At 44.1% G+C, this 21,505-nt stretch overlaps 1 protein-coding gene across 50 annotated transcripts in view; it reads left to right on the top strand.

Annotated features, from left to right (window-relative positions):
• LOC138513982 (mucin-19) overlaps positions 1-21,505 on the top strand; it is a 1,848,798-nt gene that overhangs the window by 589,494 nt on the left and 1,237,799 nt on the right. For all 50 annotated transcript variants that reach the window (XM_069629210.1, XM_069629207.1, XM_069629194.1 and 47 more), the window contains exon 32: positions 12,705-12,828. In XM_069629210.1, the coding sequence (XP_069485311.1) occupies positions 12,705-12,828 (124 nt within the window). The remainder of the gene's footprint in view (positions 1-12,704; positions 12,829-21,505) is intronic.

Below are 21,505 nucleotides of genomic sequence, written 5' to 3'. Positions count from 1 at the left end.
TATATCCTCTAATGCAAGACTCCTATTAAACGCCATCAACCTTGCTGCCAATGACAAAAAAGACACACAAGGCTATGCGGCCATTGCATTAGATGCGGAAAAAGCTTTCGATCGTGTCGACTGGAATTTTATGTTTCAAACCCTACGGTGGCATGGTTGTGGTGAAAAATTTATTTCACTGGTCAAACTGCTTTACTCTGCCCCCAATTCGGCTATTTACTTAAATGGTCAAACTTCCTCCTCCTTTCACTTACTAAGAGGAACGCGTCAAGGTTGCCCCTTCTCACCATTACTATATATCCTCTCTCTTGAACCACTTCTAGAATCAATAAGATCTACCACAAACATCCCAGGAATTCAAGTCGGTGCTTCAATAAATAAAATAGCTGCATATGCAGATGATATTCTAATATTAATTAAAAACCCCAAGCTTCATATTCCCAATCTCTTGAGTATTTTATCACAATTCGGTCAAGTATCAGGATATAAATTAAATACACAGAAATCAGAAATTATGCCCTTAAATCCATACTGCCTTAAACATGATATCGTCACTTTTGGCCTCAAATGGTGCAATAGCTCAGTCAAATACTTAGGTCTTCGTTTTGCCCCAACTATCCCAAACACGATCAAACTCAACACTGAAACACTACTGGGCACCCTCAAAGATCTAACATCCAAATGGTCTCCACTATACCTCTCCTGGTGGGGGCGATTAGATACTATCAAGATGATGCTCACTCCCATAATACTATACTATCTGCAACTTCTCTCCGTCCCATTATCCCTTTCCTTTTTCAAATCCATTTACTCTATACTACTTAATTTTCTATGGGGAAAAGGAAAAAGTAAGAGAATTGCCCTGACAAAACTGAAAGCCCCCTATGATATGGGGGGAGTGAGATTCCCTGACTTTAAATCATATCATCATGCATTTCTTATAAAACAATCTCGTCAATGGTTCATTGATCCTATATCCGCTGATATCCCAACCTGGTGTACATTAGAAAAACAAGTAGTTTTACCACACGAAATCACGGACTACATATACATTTTCAAACATTCAACTAAAAAGATTTCAGACCCTATTAAAGCTTCAATATCTGCTCTACAAACCTTTCTTTTTCCTCACACTATAACTCCTAGTAAGCATCTTTCCCCACTTTTATGGCATAATAAGAACATAGTAATTAATAACAAGATCCTTAACCGCAAAACATGGATTCAAAAGGGTATCAGATTCGTCCAACAGATTATAGATGACACGTATGTCCTTTCCTTTCAGCAATTCTCCACCACTTTTAACATTACTAAGAAAGACTTTCAATTTTATAACAACTTAATGAATTCCTGCCTTGATGCACTTGCCCAATTTTCAAATGAAATTCTTACTCCTGATGCCCTTAGACTAATGCACCTTACCACAGGTGGTGAATTTCGAGCCTCAAAAATTTACAATATGCTCACCTCAAATTTTAAGATTTGCCCTATACGTCTTAAATGGGAACTTGATTTGGGCTTCATGTTTGAAGATGAAATATGGCATCGTCTGTTTGCTAAAATCAAACAAATATCGGTATCAGCAAATATATCACAACACTATTATTTCTTCATGCACAGAGCATTTATTACTCCAGCCAAATTGGCTAAGTCTAATCCGAATTATAATGCTAAATGTTGGTCATGTGGTATATCTCCCGCCACGTATATGCATATGTTTTTTGAATGTTCATTTACTGTTAAATTTTGGCAGGAAATCTGGAAGCTTCTTAAATGTATCTTCTGTGTTGATGTGCCCTTTTCCTTTGTTAACATATTTTTAGGAAGTATAGCCATTACAACTTATTTCCCATCTGACTCTGCAAGACTTTATGACTTATTCATCTGTATAGCTTTAAAATGTATTACGGCTAACTGGAAAGACTCTAGTTTACTTTCCACCAAAATCTGGTGGAACACCATTTGTAACACTCATAAACTAGAGTTGTGCATGGCCAATAATCACAACACAATTCCTAAATATAATGCTAAATGGTATTTTTTCACCAGGTATCTTAACTGTTTTAATGCAACTGCTCATGGTACATAAATTTACATTCTTATATTAGCATCATTATTCATATTGCCATACTTATTCAAAAATGCTAGAACTTGATAATGTTTGAAATGATTAGATTATTTTGATGAAATAACCCAATATACCCATTCCCCCCCCTATCCTCTTCCCTCCTTATCCTTATATGTCTCTAGTCTGTCTCCCTGTACGTCTCCCCCCAAATCTCTATTTTCACTATATATAAATCACTCGTTGCAGACCTGTGATATAATTAATTCTAAACTACATGTTATATTAATGCGGCTTATATCTATTATAGTTCATATTACATTCGCAAGTGAATTTAACAAATGATTTAGCCTTATAGAAATACTATTACAAAGGATCAAAATCAATTACTATGTCATTTCTCTGTTGTTCTTGTTTTATTCAAAGTCTGTAACCTGTTGATATCTGTATCAAAATCAATATTTTAACAATAAAAATCATTAAAATAAAAAAAGAAAGGGGGAGCTGTTTCGATCTGTTTTTGTTTTGAGTAGTGCTGTATCTTATGGCCTTTTGTTGAAGCGTTTTGTGGTTAGCCTTACACAGTTTCACTTTGGTGGCCCAGATATGTTTGTACCCATAAGTCTAACATGGCTATGCAAGTCATTGAACATGCATATAAAGTGATTGCTTTCGAAATGTAAAACTTCAGCGTATTTTGTTTGTTTATTGTTTGCTTTTTAGGCGCTTATACAGCAAATGAATTCTGTTTGAAAGCACCCATAGGGCAACAGGGAGGGGACATGGGATTGCAATACAATTAAAATATACACAAAATACAGTGGGGGAAGGGACGGCCAAACCTACTCCGCCTAGTGAGTATTCAGAATATGCAAGTGTAGCAAGGACGAGGTCCATGGGGTAGGTGCTGAGGTGTCTGTGCTCGAGGGTGAGCCGCAGATGAAGTGCACGGTATCCTAAGCGATATGCAGCCAGGAGCCGTGTTGGGTGGAAAAGTGCAAGTTTCCAGGAGAGAGGGTTGCCGAGGCAAGTGCTGAGGTAGACAGAAGCTGGGGAGATTGTGAGCGAATGGTCAGGGGCCCCTGAGCTACTTCATATACGACCCCACTGAGAGATGTATGCCTTCATTGTAAAGGGTGCCCTTCTGTTGACAGGTGTTTCGACCTTGCTCTGTCTTTTTCAAAACAGGGCAGTCATTTTCTTTATTGTCCTTGCACTCAGGTCCTGGAGTTATGTCGATCCCCGATTTATCGAAGGATCACTGGCCTGCTGACGCTCAGCATTCTGTTTAGAGACAGCAAAAACTCACTTATCTCAGATTTTAGAGAGTTAGTGCAGAGTGAGCAGATCTAGCCCACGAGACTACCCATTTTAAAAGCTTGATCTCCTTTTGAAATCTGCAAATGTTCATGTATCTAACCAAAGTTTTTCTGCTTTATGATTGGATCGAAAAGAAAAGTTTGTTGCTGTGTTAGTCTACCCTTAAAATCACACAAAATGAAGGTGTGGAGACCTTTTTTTGAAGTAACTGGAAATACTATGCAATACTTCAAAGTCCCACAGTTCATCAGATGGTGAAGAGTAAAATGATTGGTAAAGAAAAGCTACTGGACAGTTCATTCTCAAAGTGAAGGGGGGGAAAACAAGCAATTTGAACTTGATCGACTGAAGGGACACTATCCAGGGACTGCAGGTCTCAAATTGTTATCTTATGCAAAAGACTAGAAATGCTCCTGAAAATGGGGAACACATATGGTAGTTTGAAAACTTTTCAGATGTGAGTTGCATTTAAAAGAAAATAAATCTTGTTCACACATGTAACTGTTCACTGTCATATGTTTTCCACGGGCAGTCTTAAGGTGGACCCCAGCAATTTCTTTAAATAACTGATGTTGTTTTAAAAGACATATTGAAGAGAAAGTTTTCCAAAAACATAATTGGAAAGCATGGCCATTATTGCGTTTTCCTCACACAGTATAAAAATGTGTTTTGCAGCCTTTATCTAGTGTCAGGGCATTGCATTGTTTTCAGTGCAACTTCTAAGGTTTCCTGGCTAGCATACCAGCTTACACTACAAAGTAGGTTTGTGAGGTTTAACTGGTGCAGTCTCTAAAGCTACCTCAATATGCCTCAAGCTTCACAATTGTTTCCTGGCTTGCAGACTGTATGCCAAATGCAAAATACGTTTCCTATGTATTTATTTATTTATTTATTTCTTAACTTTATTCATGGGATAGTCACAGAGCAAGCAGGGCCCAGAGCCCAACACACATACATATTACATTGAAAACATGACAATGGGTCCAAAGAGCAACTGCATACGTAAACAGCAATGCACAAAGTAGTATAGCATGCAACAATTCACATATTAATCAGCAGCCAGGGCACCATTATTGTCGTCATCCCATCTCGCTTGATCATCAGAGTCAGCTTTCGCCAAATATCACCTGAGCAGGTCCCAAATGTCCATGGGTTGACTCAGAAATATTACAGTCATTACATAGCTCTCCCCTCGATCATGAACTCCATCAGTGCACGCAGCCATTCAACACTACTGGCTAAATGTCTCGACTTCCAATACTTTACTATACATCTCTCGGCAACTGCGCTAGCCACTTAAAAAGACGCTGAGAAGTTAGACATTTTCTCCCAGTAGGTACTTAATTGGTGAGAGGGATGGTGGAATATGTAACTTGGTATCAAGTATACCTGCAACACTCCTCTAGAACTCTAGAACGGGGGGCAGGCCCAATACATTTGGAAAACCTTGCAAGTCTAACCAGTGTTTAATGTAGGTGGTTTAACACTTGTATCAGTGACGCTAGCATTTAATGAGACAGTTTTAGTCAGTGGACGGCATCGCTGCCATTGTTCATTCCCTATTTTAATACCTAAATCTCTTTCCCACACCGCCTCATTCCATTTTTTTACTGTATGTGTGATTGTACTATGCAATACAATGTGGACACCACATGCCATGCCCCATCTGCTGACACTATTGAATTTATGTATTCGTGCATCTGTGGCTCTGCAGGGAAGGAATGCCACCTCCTCCGAAACACAGCCTGCATTCCATAATATTGCAGCATTCGGTGGGGGCCACCCCCAGTCACAGAGAGACACACATCTCCCCCCTGGGATCATATCCCCAAGGGGCAGTTGCCCAGCTGGGTCCCAAAGGTTTTTTTAGTTCCCTTTCAAACATGGGAGCTAAGCCTGGAAAGTCCCAAAGTGGGATTGCTGTATGATAGGGAAGCTGGAGTTTCCGAAAGATCCTCGACCAAGCATTTATGGTGGTTCTACCAGGGTCATAGGTACAAGAATCTAAATACCTGTCACAGAACAGCACTGACTGAAGGCCATTGGGGGATGCTCCGTATCGTTCCAACGGTAAAGGTACCACCTCTGTGTCAGTGGTGTACCAATTTTTAGCAAAATGGGCCTGGGACACCAGGTAATAAAGTTAAAAGTCATAAACCGCAAGGCCACCATGCTCATATGGTTCGGTCATCTTATTCCAGCTTATCCTGGCAACCCCTCTCCCCCCCCTCGCCCCCAGACAAATCTAGTAACCAGCATCCTAACTTTAGTAAAAAAAAAGGCCTGCCCGGCCAAAGAGGGACATTGCAAAAATAATAAAGCAGTTTGGGGAGGACCACCATCTTGAGTAATGAGACCCACCCATAACGGGAGATAGGGAGACCAGCCCACAACCTCAGTTTCGCTACCAATTGTTGCAAGTTTAGTTTGTGATTTTCCAGGTATATTGCTTGATGATCCCTGGAGATCACAACCTCCAAGTATCGAAATTTTGATGAGGCCCGGCGAAACTCCCCAAGGTCTGCAGGTAGCCAGTGTTAAAGAGAGCAATTCTGACTTGCGGTTATCTTGTACTGCAAGTATTGCGTGCATCTATCTATGTCTTCCATAATGGGGTCCACATTCCGATCTGGGTCGCAGACAAACAATAGCGAGTCATCTGCATATAGCGAGATGTCCTGGAGAGGTCCCAAAATGTGTACCCCTCTATGTCGTGAACATCCGTACCAGCACCACCAATGGCTTAACCGTGAGTGTAAATAACAGCGGGGAAAGCGGGCAACCCTGTCTGGTGCCACGCCTCAATGGGAATGGCACAGAAAGGGTCTTGTTAGTGCACAATCTAGTCAGTGGACTAGAGTATAACAACTAGACACACTGCAAAAAGTATGGGCCGACGTCAAAACTGCAGAGAATCTGAAAAAGGTAGTGCCAAGAGACCAAATGAAAAGGTTTTTCTGCATCTAGTGACGCCGCCACCGCTTTAGCCTGGTGATTTATTTAAGATAACACACAAAAAAGTCAATGTAAGTTTAGGGCCATGGATCTTGTAGGGATAAAGCCAGACTTGTCTGGGTGTACCAGTTGTGGCATAAATGGAAGTAGGCATGTGGCCAGAACTTTAGCATCTGCGTTAGTTAACGACAGAGGCCTGTATGAGGACATCTCATGTGAGGGTCTGCAGGGCTTCAATTAGATGGTTATAATCGCCTTATACATGGATCGGGAGAGCTCGCCTCTCACAAGAGATTTTTCCCATACCTGCACTAACTTTGGGACCAAGTCTGAGTGTAAGGTTTTGTAAAGCTCTACCCCTAAGCCATCAGCACCTGGGGCTTTACTCGAGGCAAGAGCTTTCACAGCCTAAACTAGTTCTTCAGTCATTCTGGGCTGTTCTGATAATAGGGAAGCTCCTTCCGGTAGCACTGGCAAATGAATGCCAGCCAGGTACTGGGTGATCTCACCTTCCCTCACAGTGTCATGGTTATTGAATAGGGCAGCATAAAATGCAAAGAAAGCATCATTGATATCAGCTTTGAACACGTGCATCTGTCCATTCTTCCCCTGTACACTCCCAATAGGCTGTCTAAGACTCTCGCCCCTTGGCAATCTAGCTAACAACCTGCCCGATTTATACCCCTCACCATACCCACTGGCTCTCGCGGGAGCAGCAACATGTAGGATTTGACAATCCGTGAGGGTAAAAAACTTCGACAACAGTTCCTGGATCTGCCCTAATCAGGACCCGGATTGTTTTCCCCCATGTGCGCTCTCCAATGCCCTTAGTCAGCTCTCAACCTCGTGTAACTCACGTTTGATAGTCCTAAGTGACCCCAATAATTTGGACATAAGCACCCCCCTCATCCACACCTTAAATGCCTCCCATAACGTGGAATGCAACTGGACAGATCCCTCATTTGGGGCACGAAATGCAGCAATATCAGTGTGTAGCTTTTCATTGATGTTTGTGTCTTGCAACATGGGATATCCTCAAGTAGCAGCAACAACATGGCTGGGGAATGGTCGAATAATGTTCGGGGGAGTATGGTGCAGCCCTTAGCCATCGACATCAAGCCAGGGGAGAGCAACTAAAAGTCTGTGTGTGATCCAGAATGTGTACTGAAAGGTGATAGGTGTATTCTCTGCACTGAGGGTACATATGCCGCCATGCATCTACCAATGGCAAGTACAACATCAACAACATAGTGGGAATCCAGGATTGTGTTAAAATCCCCTCCTCATGTTATCATAGCCCCTTCAATATCAATCAGTTTGTGGGATACTTGTTGATAGAATTCGGGGTCAGCCAAATTCCAGTGTTCTCCAGACTATAACATATCGGCCCAGAGACTCCTCCATGCTCCTGGACCCCTGCATCCCAAAGAATGGTGAATTAGCATAAGGACCCCCCTGGATTGTGAAGAGTTATCTGTGTAGAACCACAAGGGGCCCCATTTACGTGCAAATGCATCATGGATCCTCCCCAGTGCTTGAGTTTCATGTAACATAATTATTTTAGGACCATGCCATTCTATATATGAAAGAACCTTTCTGGCCTCAACCGGGTTGTTCACTCCCCATGCGTTCGATATTAAGAATGACAGTGGGAGCACGTACCCGCCTGCCCTGCATGTCCATGTGACATATCCAAATGTTGGCATGAAAGCTAAAAAGATCCACCACAATGCCCCGCACCCCACTGCCCACAACATGACTGTCAAACTTTTAAACTGTAAACCCCTGACATCAACCCAACAACCCCCACCCTCACCATCCACCCCAACTTGATAGTGTACCCCAAATAACTCTGCTTTTGCTATCTTGGGGAGCGCACTGCAAACACCAGCCAAACCCAGATGTTGAAGGTGTTCAGCAAAGCGGCCAATGCAGCAGGCCAGAATAAGAAATCATGGATACTGGTATCGGATACAGTAATTCAAGTGTCAATCTACCGACGCAGGCTGTGCCATGGTTGAGTGCTGATCTTTCCGGCTGGAGTCAGGACCCTGGGCCAATGGAATTGACCTCTCAATATATGCTGGCACCTCATCTAGAGTTTCAAAAAAGTGTGCTCTTCCCCCATGCTGCATTTACAGCTTGGCCAGATACATCATAGCGTTTTGCATCTGTCAATCGTGTAGGAGGCATTTCACTTGGTCGAAGGTTCTCATCGCCGCCTGGACCCCAGCAGAAAAATCTGGGTAGATGTGAATCCTTGCTGAGTCAAATTGAAGTAACCCCTCACAGTGTGTGCCCTGAAAAGGAGGGAAACCAAATTGGCCTAACCTCCAGCAGGCAGATCAGTCAGACAGGGGACACAGACTGCAGCCATAGAACATGCTATACCTCTGGGTATGACGTCCTTTCATAGCGGGATGTTTTTTCACAGGGTTTTTTACAACTGACTTTTTAACAAAAAAAACCTCATAGAAATGTTTAAGGGTGTTAGAAAAATATATATTTGGGGTGTGGGTGTTCGGGAATATATAAAAAATTAAACTGGATGAGGTTTGGGGGTTCCCCCAAAAATAACAAATAAAAAATCACATGATGAAATGACATGGAACCATATCTCTGTTTAAACCTATTCAGGAAATAACGCTCAATATGGATGCTCAATATGAATGGGACATAGGATCATTTCCCAGTCATGTGCAGTATATGGGAGCAGCTCCAGGGCCCTGTGGGCTTTGTTGTATGATATGGATTACCATCACCTCAGAGCGACCACCAGCAGTTTGCAAATCCATTCCGCTGCATTGCAGGAAAAATGTCAGCCGCGCTCATTCCCTTGTGGGCCTCAGCGACAATAAGGCTCAGTGGCCAGGCAGCTGTCAAGGAATCGGCCGAGCCCTCAGCAGGAGAACAGAGCGGGGCACAGTCTGCAACCCGCCTCCCCAGCTGGCCACGTTCACTCTGGTCACGCTCCCGCTCTCCGTCCGCCACAGCACAGGTACAGTGGGCCGGAGCGAGACCTCATGCAGTGCCTTCCACTGATGCAGGAATCTCCGATACGAGGGGAAGTTTCAGCCCAAAATTACGACTGCGTACTGCATATGTCCTGCTGATCCAGGCAGGCAGGTTGCAGCCCCGCTGTGCCGGTAGAAGGGGATATACTATGGGAATGATATTTCGAGGCAGGGAGCTGTCATCTCAAGCGGCCATACTTATTGCAGCTCAGCAGCGCTCCCTTCACGTTTCCTATTTTTTAACAGTGCAGTGCCAGCTTTTATCTCAGTGTCCCATGTTCGGTAATGGGTGCCAACCATTTGAGCCTGGACGCTTAAGATTTCTGTTGTCAGTGTCCTGTGCCATCACCCATTAGGTGTCTTGAACAGTAGTGTCTAACAGCTTTTGGAGAGAGATCGCATTGGAGGGTTGTCATCTGACTTTGTTGAAGTGATTGCATTGATGGATCTGGGCTTAATGCTGGCCATAGTGTGTCATAACACCTATATCATTGTTCAAACTGCTGACTTTCATTTAGGTTAAGCATCTTCAGGCACTTGAGCACCCATGAACTTCTGTGTGTGGTACTGGAGAGGCCAACGAAGTTTAAATTAGTTGGTTTATTTTCTTCGCTTTGAGAATGAACTGTCCTGTGACTGTTTTTCTAACCAATCATTTCACTCTGCACCATCTGAGGAAGATGTCTGTAGGATTTTAAAAGCAAATGTGTAGTTCTATCTCTACATATATTTTCGGTCAGTCCAAAAAATGATATCAACATCTGCATCTTGAGCGATGGGATTGGCTCATTATTGCTCAAATGGCATCACAGAGTGTCATGTTTTTTCAGAGTGTACGTATGAGCACAAACACAATGGAGGCCATAATAAAAGCAACAAGAAAACACAGTGGCTTAATCAAAGAATTCACTGCAGTCAAAATATAGAATTGCCCTTTTTCTTGATTAGTAAATAAAAAAGAGTGTATGACAAAGTATTGTGCGAGGATTTATGGTGCATGCTCTATGTCTATGAACCCCTCAAGAAGTCACATTGAGCAGATATCCCTCCGCTGCTGCATCCTATAAACTACTCACTGTGACATTGGGCGTATCATATGAAAAAGGCAAACTCTGGATAATTTCCCATTTACTTAACTATTAATATCCCACCAGTAGTAGTAATGCCAGAGGTAGTGGTGCTACTGTTAGGAGCAACTGTACTACTACTATGAGCAGTACTGATAATTCCACCACTACTAGTATTTCTACCAGATGTAATGTAGCAATATAACTGAAACTACAAGTAGTAGTACTTATAGTAAGAATAGTATTACTACCTGTGGTTCTACTATCAGACATATCTTTAGTACTACTTATGCTAGTACTATTTCCATTAGTACTACTAATAGCACTACCACTAGTAAACCTTGTAGTAATGACAAGTACATGTTGTAGTAATGCTGGCAGTAGTATGAATACTTCTGCTGCTACTACTACTACTACTACTGGTATTACTGGAAGTTGTAGTAGTCACTTGAATACTCATAGTACCTACGGTAACAGTGCTATTATCAGCTGTAGTGACTGCACTCCCCCTGTTAGTAGATTGTACTAATAGTAATGTCACTAGTGGTAGTACTAGTAGTAATACCATTGGTAATATTACTACTACTGGTAGCACTAGTACCATTCCTACTCTCAATAGTATTATTATTAATACTACAAACACTATCATAGGTAGTGCTACTACTGGCATTGTTCTTACCCTCCTACTGATAGTAGTGCTATAAATAGTGCTGTCTTTACAAGCCATGTTAGTACTACCTGTAGTAGAAATATTGGTAGCTGTAATTTACTTTGTTGATAGTGGTGCTACTATTACTAGTAGTGTAATTAGTAACTGTAGTAGTTCTCAAACTGTCAACAGTGTTAATACTGTTGTGCTAGTAATATTACTTCTACCAGTAGTTGTATTGCTACTAGTAATACTATTGGCAGTAGTGCTACTACTGCTGCTTTGGAAGTATTACTTCTACTAGTAGTAATACTTTTGTTACTAAAACTACTATTACTGGTTGTAGTAGCAATAATAATGTTACTGATATTAATGCCACTACTGTTAATGGAAGCAGTTGGTAGAAATATCATTACTACCAGTAGTAGTAGCACTACTTCTTGTCCTGCTACTGTGGGAGGGGCAGTACTTGCATATAAGTAATCATGTTGGTGTAAAGTAAAAGAAAGTTCCAATGCTGCTCTAAAGAATCTGCAGGTTCTGCACTTCTGCTCCCCTCAAGTCAGTTCTACTTTAAGGGCTTGAAAGAAGCTAATAAAATGGAGAAGAACTGCAGCAAATAAATCCTTATAAAATGGTTCAAAATAACATATATAGAACTTTTTGACTAGACAATAGGCTAACGATAAAACATTGACAGTTGGGGAAACATATAGTATTTGTAAACACTCTAGCCTCTCTTTAAGAACTGGATTGATGTGTTCACGGTCCCAGATATAATTTTGAGGTGGGAATATTTTAATCCCTACATTTGGAAGTTTGGGGTCTGAGCACACCAACACAGCCGGGCAGGTGGCAACAACAAGTACATTACTAGCTTCTGCTAGCCCTTGTTCTTTAGTTGTGGGTATTTCCCTAATTTGTGGGACCCAAATCTGGAGGGTTGGCTGTGGAATCATTTAAATGGAGGTAGAACAGAACATAAACATTTACAATTCTAGGCACCATAAGATAACTTGTAGGTTAGTAAAATTCAACGTAAGCCCACATGCAACACATTAAAAGAATGAGTTTTGCTCTCATTGGAGCTCATCAGAGTTCGATAATTAAGTCTAGACAGGAGAATAGAGACATTTGAATTAGGAATATATACGCCCCTATCCTGTTTGCAAAGAGTCTTCTTGAGAATTAACCTGACCTTCCTGCATCATATGCTATCTATTTGCCTCTTCCCTTTCTGTCTCTCGACCATATATATACTGTTCATCACCATGTCATGACCCATGCCTATGAACTGTAAAGAAAAGTCGATCACTGAGCATTAACTCATTCATTCATATGTATGTAGCAGATTGCTTGCATCTCTGCAACTTGATGCCCCCTTCCACCATACCACTATCAGTACAATGCACACACATGGATCACATGTGCCGTGTTAGAAAGGGGCATTTTGCTGTGCTTTAACATTATAACATAACTTTGCTAGCCTCTTCTGCTCTGTAGTGCCAAGATGATTTGGGATGTGTGGTGCATGCCTAACTGATAGAAACATGTGAACATGTTATTATTCTGTTCACACTGACCTGTGCATACAATGTTCTGCTGCTCCTTACAGTTAACGTTTCCTTTCTCAGGACTTGTTCTCGATAATCTTCGTGGAAGCAATAACTGTATACCCGTCACAGAGTGCCCCTGTGATTTTAATTCGAAGCTCTATTCACCTGGAGATACAAGAAAGGCACCTTGCAATTCAGAATGGTAAGTTTTAATAAGCACATTTTACTTTGGTTTATTTAAGGTTAATACATTCTGGTCCGCATGAATGACTTGGCACTGAATAATGGTAGGCAATATGGCTTAATAAAATGCCTAGTTGGCTGGTATTTCTACTAAGGCAGAACCTCATTTGTAAGGCAGCAACAATATAGAGGCTGGGAGGATAGCTCAGGGCAACAAGTTTGTCTTCAAAGCAAGACCAACAAAGGGTAACGCAGGTTTGAATCCCTGTCCCTTGCTTAGAGACTAGTCTCTGGTATGAAGCGAGTAATACAAGAATAATTAAGTAATAACTGTCTTCATTATGTATGTACTTTCTTTTTGCAAAATAGACATCGTTTCACCATAACCACAGCATTTAGTTTTATGAAGTGAACAATGTACAGACATTTTGATTTTTCTTGCCTAATGTAACGAGGCTGCTCTAGTTTGCCACCAGGTCATTCATTGATGCCTTCAGACACACAGTAGTGTCATAAAATGGAAATCTTCACCCTGGAGGTTCATAACATATAAAGCTGGCGATGCTCCATAGGAAGCATAGTTGGAACATGTTTTCTGTAATTTGTGGTAGGGTGCAGGCCCTGATTAAAGATATTAAAAAAAAAGGTGCACCCCTCCTTTAAGCGATAGAAGAGCAAGAAGTCCAACTATGACTGGAAGCACTGTGTAGCAATACACAGTGGTCTAGCAGTCACAGGGGCCTATGTTTCATCTATGTCCACTACTGAATCTTCCCGTACCACAGTCAAAATGGGAAGCTTTGTCACTGACTTTGCCAATGTGAAAATCGCCACCATAAGAACTATGGCCACAATGCAGTCTGCACACTATGCAAAAAAACATGTGCATTGCGCAAGCTTTACATGCATTATTCCACTGAGGGACAGTGGAGTCACTAACAATCTTCGAGGGGAAATGTGCACTCATAAGAAAAAGAAGAAAAGTGGGTTGATAGGTGGAACTCATTCCGATGGAACAGTGCTTATGGTAGGGGAAGAAGAAGATCATGATGTTAAAGGAGCTGTCAAATGCATACTCAAGATCTGTGCAGCAGGACATCTAGCCACAGGCCCTCTCTATGCACTTTCAGGCAGCACAGAGATGTCACATCTTCTCGATTATAATCGTCCACCTGGCATTGGAAGCACACTTTCACAGTCTAGACTTCAACAATCCAACATTGTGACTGTTTTCACCCATCTACAAAGTATCACAGAAAACATAATTTGGTGCACTTTTACAACTGCAAGCTGGCGGACAATGAAGGATTCTGGGAATGTAACACTTTCAGTGGCAATTGAATAATCACTGATGCAGTACTGGCGGTCGACCATTGGCCAGGATACATGCTATATATGTATCAATGCGCATTGGATTTCTTTCAAGGAACTGCATGCAGGCCGCTTATCCACCAAAACCTCAACTGCCAAACCACAAAAACTCTGAGAGCAAGCAACTCTTTCAATGTTTGCCATGGAAAAGGCACACAAAGCAGTAACCATCCAAGGTGTATTCAATGCCAATGTTTTGGGATGACTTAACGGAAAAGGATTGACAGTTGATTTTCTTGTCAGGAATAATAGTAGCAACTTTGCACGTGCAATGGTGGGTGGAAATTACTACTGTGTGTATCTTTTGTGCACTGCTTGAACCTCATAGTAATTGACTGCCTGAAACAAGCTACAGGGATTGGCCACCAAAAATGGCCTTCCACAGCTCATTCTCATGCATTATGTGATGCAAAACAAAGTTGCAGCAGAGTTTTACATATCTTATATGTCTTTGTCTCATAAGCAATGAGGGCTTATGAAATGGCTCATCCAGCTTCATTTGACTGTTTAATATGTTACACAGGCTTTCAGTATTGATAACCATACAATTAGTGATGTGACCATTCTGACCGATGTGCAGATAACAGATCGTGACCACAGGGTAGTAAAATAGGGAAGTTGAGTATTGTGAGGTTCTGGATCGGACCACCGACCAATACCAGCACATAGAAAGAAATGCCAGGATTATTGCTATTAATATCTTTATATATTCTGAAAGTGCAAACCTAGCTCGGAAGTATGGGAGCACTGTACATTCATTCTTGCCTCGGAGGAGTTCCTCTGTGCCACGATTTTAAATACCTGATAAAGATCTCGAATGTCTGATTTTTTTTCCTCTTTCAGAGGGTGGTAGGTAATGTACTGTAAAGTGGTATTTTTCAGTGCATTTCGCCGTGGAAGAAAAGAGGAAGGGGAGTTTGTTAGTGGGATAGAGGAAGATGCAGATGCAAAACCTGTGTTGGTGATGGGTGCAGGTCAGAAGTACCTGAATCCTGAGTGCTTCTCTTGTTTTGTGGGTTTGGTGGTATCACCTGGGACTATGTTTATCCAGGGACCCAAGAACTGAATATTGATGTGCTGACTGATCGGCCTGAGGTAGCTTGGGGGGGAGGGATTCGTTTGTTAGCAGAAGGTGGTAGTAGATTTTAGAGGGGAGCCAATGAGTTGGGGAGAATAGAAGAGCAGCCAAACCAGGTATACATGTAGTGGAAGAAAGATGTTGGGCGGCATCCAAGTGTGAGATAATTGGCACCTTTCCGGGGAATGATTAGGGCAGTCTCTTAAATATTTGTGGTCATATTTACTCCATTCCATTTTGGAGAATGGACTCATGCAACATTGATTCCTGGAGTCTGACCTACATGAGTCCATTCTCCAATAGTCTTTTGTCCGTGAGTTGTGTGGTTTCATGGTATGTTGTTTAAAGGTGCATAAGGAGGAGAGTGACACACAGATGAGATGGTGGTTTGGTTGCTATATACTTTTATTCACCAAGAAAATAAAAAGAAATGTAACTCTCCCTACTTCTATGAGGGGTTTGCCTGCCTCAATTGGAATACTAATGGGTCTGTCGGAATGTCACTGTAAACTTAAGAGTCCACCGTCCTGTGTCAAAATCTCTAACTCTGTCCCTTACACTTATAACTAAACTAGAAGGTTGTGTTAATGTTCTTTGTCCAGGAGAATGATTCCCTTCTCCTGGACTGGGTAGTACATTTCTGGTTTGCAAGTTCTTAACCAGGGGGAATGTCTCCATTCCCTTAGTCCCAACACTTCTCTGATCTCTTGGTTAAATTGTCCTTTTTTCTGTAGATATAACACTACCAGAGGAATGACTCCCTAAAAAAAGAAAAGCCCACTTGGTCTTTTGGCTTCCCAAGTACAGATTTGAGGCAGAGGGTCACTCTCTCTTGCCTTTTCAATTGTGGGTACCAGACCTGTATTTCTCTGTTCAGCTTGTTTGACAGACTTGGTTCACTATTCTGCCAAGTACTGGCTCGACAAAGATGATTTACAATGTTCTCTTGACTCATGCTTAGTTAATTCGACAGACTTGGTTAACTAACCTGCCAAGCACTGTCACAAAGAAGATGATTTGTAAAGCTCTTTTTTGTGGGTGCGGGTCCCAGACGTGTGTCTCTGTCCTGCTCTGGTTTGGAAGACCTGGTTTACTCTCCTGCCAGGTACTGCCATGAAGAAGATTATTTGTACTCCTTCTCTCTCATGGGTGCGGGTTGCAGACCCATCTTTCTCTCTGTGTTCACTTCTCCTCCAGGGGGGTTACATTCTTGTCCTTGCTCTGTGGGTTCTTGTCTGCTTTCTTCTTCTGAGTCTTTCTCGGCTCTCTTAGGATCCCACAAACTGTCCCGGCAACCCAGATGGAGAAATTGCCTTATCGTAATGTTCTTTCTATGGATTCTTCTGCCGCAGATACCTCATCATTATAGATAACCATCTCCAGCTTCGCTGGTCAGAAACAGGGGGTGTAGTGGACCTCAACTCGGCCGTCGATCGTTGATCCATCTTGTCTCGCTCTCGATAGTCGCTCTCGAACGTATATAAACCCCATTACTACGCCCCATGAATCAGTTCCTGTAAATTGTTCTCCTTGTGATTGAATGCTACAGAAGAAAAAACACAGGAGGAGGCTAAACAGCCATTAAAACATTAACATGGGAACACCCCAATAGGGTGACCCCACAACAATGTTTGAAGAAAACACTTTTTATTGTGTTCTTTTTAAAAAGAAACAGTCATCCCAGAGCCATCACCAGATGCTTTCTCGTTTGGACAGAAGCGACAACCCACAAAACTTTCTGAGCGCGGATGGATGGGAGGGTTGATGAGGAATCTGCGGGAGAAGAATGCATAGAAAGAACATTACTGTAAGGTAATTTCTCCTTCAATGGATTGCTATTCTCCCGCAGATTCCGCATCATGATAGACTTCCCAAGCAGTTAGGATAACGGAGGAGGGCAGAAAGATTTAAACCAGTAGATTCTGCAGAACCGCCCTACTGAACAAATATCCCTTACGGGGACCCCTCTTTGGAGGGCCATAAAGGGTGACAGCCCTCTGGTTGAGTGAGCCCTGATGCGTGCTGGAAGCTCCCTGCTTGCCGATTGGTAACACTCGGATATACACAGGATGATCTACTGTGACAGGGTTGTGTTTAGTGACAACACAGCATTTTCTAGACAAGGAATCGGGTACAAACAACTTGTCTAATTTTCGTAACTCAGATGTACGAGCGACATAGAAACGTAACGCTCTCTTGGGATCAAGGTGGTGGAAACGCTCCTCCTCCTTTTAGGGATGCAGAGGATGGTAAAAGACAGGTAAGTCAGTAGACTGGGACAGATGAAATTCTGAAACCACCTTAGGAAGGAATCTGGCACTGGCTTTAAGAGAGAGTTTCTCACAAAAGAACTTCAGGAATGGAGGTTTGCAGCACAAGACTTTCAGTTCGCTAACCCTCCTGGCAAATGTGATTGTGACCAAAAAGGCAGTCTCAAAGAACATGAATGCATAAGCTCAAAAGGAGCTGCCATCAAAAAGGTCAAAACCAGATTAAGATCCCAATCTGGGACAACAAAGGGGGTTGGCGGAAACTTGTTGAGAAGGCCTTCCAGGAATTGGGCCATGACCGGAATGGTGAAAAATGAACCTTGGTGTAGGGATCTCTTGAGCACAGACAGGGCCGCAAAATACCCTTTCACTGTGGCAACCTAAAGGCCTGAAGAGGCCAGTGACAGAAGGAACTCCATCACTGTGGTTGTGGGGCAAGAGATAGGGGCCCCAGTCATCATACCTCATCTTCTCAAAAGCCACGCATGTAGGTTGAGAGAATCCGGTGTTGGGTGGAGCACCCGACCCTCCAGCTGAGTGAGGAGATCTGGACGCCGGGGCAACCAGTGAGGCAGACAGATGGTCAGATATAGGAGATCAGAGCACCATGTTCTCCTCGCCCAATCCGGGGTGATCAGGATCATGGATGCTCGCAATCTATTCAACCTCCAGAGAACCCAAGGCGTGACGGGAATCTGAGGGAAGGAGTAATGGAGAGGGAAGGTCCAATCCACCTGAAACACGTCCCCTAGTGCACAGTTCGCTGGGAATTCCCTCGTGCAAAACTGTTTGCACTTCCTGTTGGACTCTGCAGCGAACAGAACCACTGCAGGGGTAACCCAGAGAGTGAAGACCTCCACCAGGACTTCCGGGCACACTTCCCACTTGTGTGAGACTATGCTATGCCTGCTCAGAGCATCCGCCAAGGTGTTCTCCGTCCCCTCCAGATGAACTGCAGCAACCGAGATTCGGTTCTCTCTCAACCAGAACCACCGCTGAATTGCCTCTGTGTAGAGTGAGCGAGAGTGCATGCCACCCTTCTTGTTGAGGTAATGCATGGCCACTGTGTTGTCTGTCAGGACGAGGATATGTTTCCCTTTGAGAGAAGGGGGAAAGGCCCACAGGGCTAACATGATGGCCCGCAACTCCAGACTGTTGATATGCCACTTGGCTTCTGATGGAGATCAAAGGCTGCTCACCTGCAATTCCTCGCAGTGGGTGCCCCAACCCTTCAGGGACACATCCGTGACCACTTAGGCTTGGGGCCAAGGTGGTCAGAAGGGTTCCCCCGCCAATAGATTGCTGGATGTGTTCCACCAGCTGAGTCAGCGGACTGCCATGCTGGACACCGAAAGGTGATCCGTGAATGTTCCCAGGTACTGAGATCACTGGTACCTCAGGAGCCATTGGAGGGATCGTAAACACAGCCTGGCCTCGAGCACTAGAAAAATACAGGAGGCCATGAGACCCAATAGGCAGAGGAAGGAAGCCGCTGGAAGAGTGGCGTGGTTCTGAAACGACTTCGACATCTGGGAGATGTTGCTGACTCTCTCCTCTGTAGGAAACACCTTTCTCTCCCTGGGTGTCTACGACCACTCCGATGAACTGGAGCCCCTGGACTGGCGTCAGATGGGACTTCAAGTTGAGGGAGAAGCCCAGCCTGTGCAATAGCGGGCAGGTGTCTTCCAGATGAGACAAGACTTGCCCCCTCAACTTCCCTCGGATCATCCAGTCTTCCAGGTACAGAAGTAAATGGACCCCGTATCTCCTGAGGTGAGCCGCAATTACTGCCATGAGATTGGCGAAGACCCTCAGCACGGAGGTCAGCCCAAAGACAAGCACTTGGAACTGATAGTGCTTCTTACCAATGAGGAACCTTAGACACTTCCTGTGCTTTTGGTGTATCGGCACATGGAAATAAGCGTCCTGTAGGTCTATCGACACCAGCCAGTCTTGGAGTTCGAGAGCGTGGAGAATCTCGCTTAACGTCACCATCCTGAATTTGTCCTTGCTCAGGAACATGTTCAAGGCCCTGAGGTCCAGGATGGAACGGAGACCTCTTCCCTTCTTGGGCACCAGGAAGTAATGAGAATACCAACTCGACCCTCTCTGATCGGGAGGCACCCCTTCCACAGCACTCTTTGACAACTGGGCTCTCAGGTCTTCCTGGAGCACCTGTCCCGGTTAGATTGGGGGAGGTAGAGGTCTGTCTGGAGGCCTATTTAGGAAAGGCAGACAATAACCCCAGTGAATCAACTGCAGGGCCCAGGTGTCGGGAAGTTATTTCCTGCCACTGGGGCTAATGCCCTGCCAATCGTCGACCAACCGGGGCATTGTGGGAGGCAAAATCAAAGTAGTTTAGAGGGCGCGGGTGACCCTGCCACTGCTGCTGCTTGTTGGGCTCTAGAGGCCCCTTTTCCCCTTCCGGGACACGAGAATTGCCTATGCCCGTGCCTGGCTTGTGGGATCTGCGCCTTCCTGCCATAGGGCATGTCATGTCTATAGCCTCTGTCCCTGGAGGCAAAGCTGAAGGCAGGTTTGGCCGGCTGCGCCGCTAGGCCCAAAGATTTGGGAGCCAATTGTCACTCCTTGAATTTCTCCAAGGATCTGTCTGCTTTCTGCCGAAAAGCATGTGATCTTCAAAAGGCATGTCCAGCAGCCTGTTTTGGAGATTTGGAGAGAAGCCAGAAGTTTTAAGACAAGCTTGGCATCTCATCACAACTGCTGACCCCATTGCTCTGCCAACACGTCTACTACGTCCAGGCCCATCTGCAACGGCTGTTTGGCTACCTCCTTCCCATCCTCCACCAGCTGTAAAAACAAACGTCCCACGTGGCACCATCAGTGGCATGGTACCAGAAGTGAATACCTTTCTGCCCAGAGCGTCACATTTTTTCCCCTCTCCGTCTTCAGGCAGAATAGAGGTGGATGCCGTGGGTTTGGTGGAAACAGTAGCAGCCTGAATCAACAACCCTTCTGGGGAAGGATGTGTGGCGAGGAAAGAAGGATCTCCTCTTGCCGGCCTATACATACCTGTGAAATTTCCATTCACAGGGGGAATGGTCAAAGGGTGCTGCCATAAGGCAGATAAAGGGTCTGCAATGGCTGGGTTGGAAGGCTTATTGTTCTCAACTGCGGGATTCTTGTCCAAAATTTCAGTAAGATCATACCCCTGAAGAGGGGCAGTGGACGCCTTCAACCCCAGGGTTCAACTACCCTGTGAATCAGATCCCTGAACTTCACACTAGTCTAGGTATAGGGCTGTTTTTGTTGTAACTCTAAGTCTGGAAAAGTATCCAGACCTCTGGCATCATGTAAACCCTGAGCCAGAGCCAATAAATTGGCCTGGTCATTGAAATAGTCGACGCACCGGCTCCCGTGTGAACTGGGTTGACCGTGTCCTCAGGGTCATCGTGTTCCTCGAATCTGAAAATAGAATGCATGAAATCGAAGAAACCCGATCTCGACAGTGGCACAAAGGAACCATCCCCGACTGTCAGCGTCAAAGGCTTGAGGATAGACTTCGAAAGTTGAAGCTATCTATGCTGAGGGTACCTTCGGCAACTGGGAGACGTAGGGAGCCTTGGCCCTACGGCCTTCCGGCGACTTATTCCTGAACACTCAAAGACGCTTTTGACGCTGACAATGGCGACGGAGTGGCTGGCATGGGGTCGGGAGCACCAAGCACCGCTTTAGCCACCAAAGCTTGCTGCTCGGGGGCCTGAGCCGTATCTACAGCCGCTTGAGTCTTAAACATTTGTAACATAGAGGTTTTAAAACTCTCCCGCTCCTCTCGATTGGCGGCACTGCCGACGGCTTACCTTGTTCCGATGAAGAGCTGGACTTGTGTCGATGGAGGTGTTGATGCTTCTTCTTCCACGAGGAAGACGATGAGGAATGGCTTCTGGAATGGTACCATTTCTTGGTCTTCTTATGAAGTCGGTCTTTCCCCATGACACGGGTGGGCTCCTCCGGCT

Source organism: Ambystoma mexicanum, chromosome 12 (assembly GCF_040938575.1).
Source record: "Ambystoma mexicanum isolate Mex_15411 chromosome 12, UKY_AmexF1_1, whole genome shotgun sequence".
Lineage (NCBI taxonomy): Eukaryota > Metazoa > Chordata > Amphibia > Caudata > Ambystomatidae > Ambystoma > Ambystoma mexicanum.
Note: the sequence above shows the minus strand (reverse complement) of the source record. Positions and strands in the feature narration are given on the sequence as shown.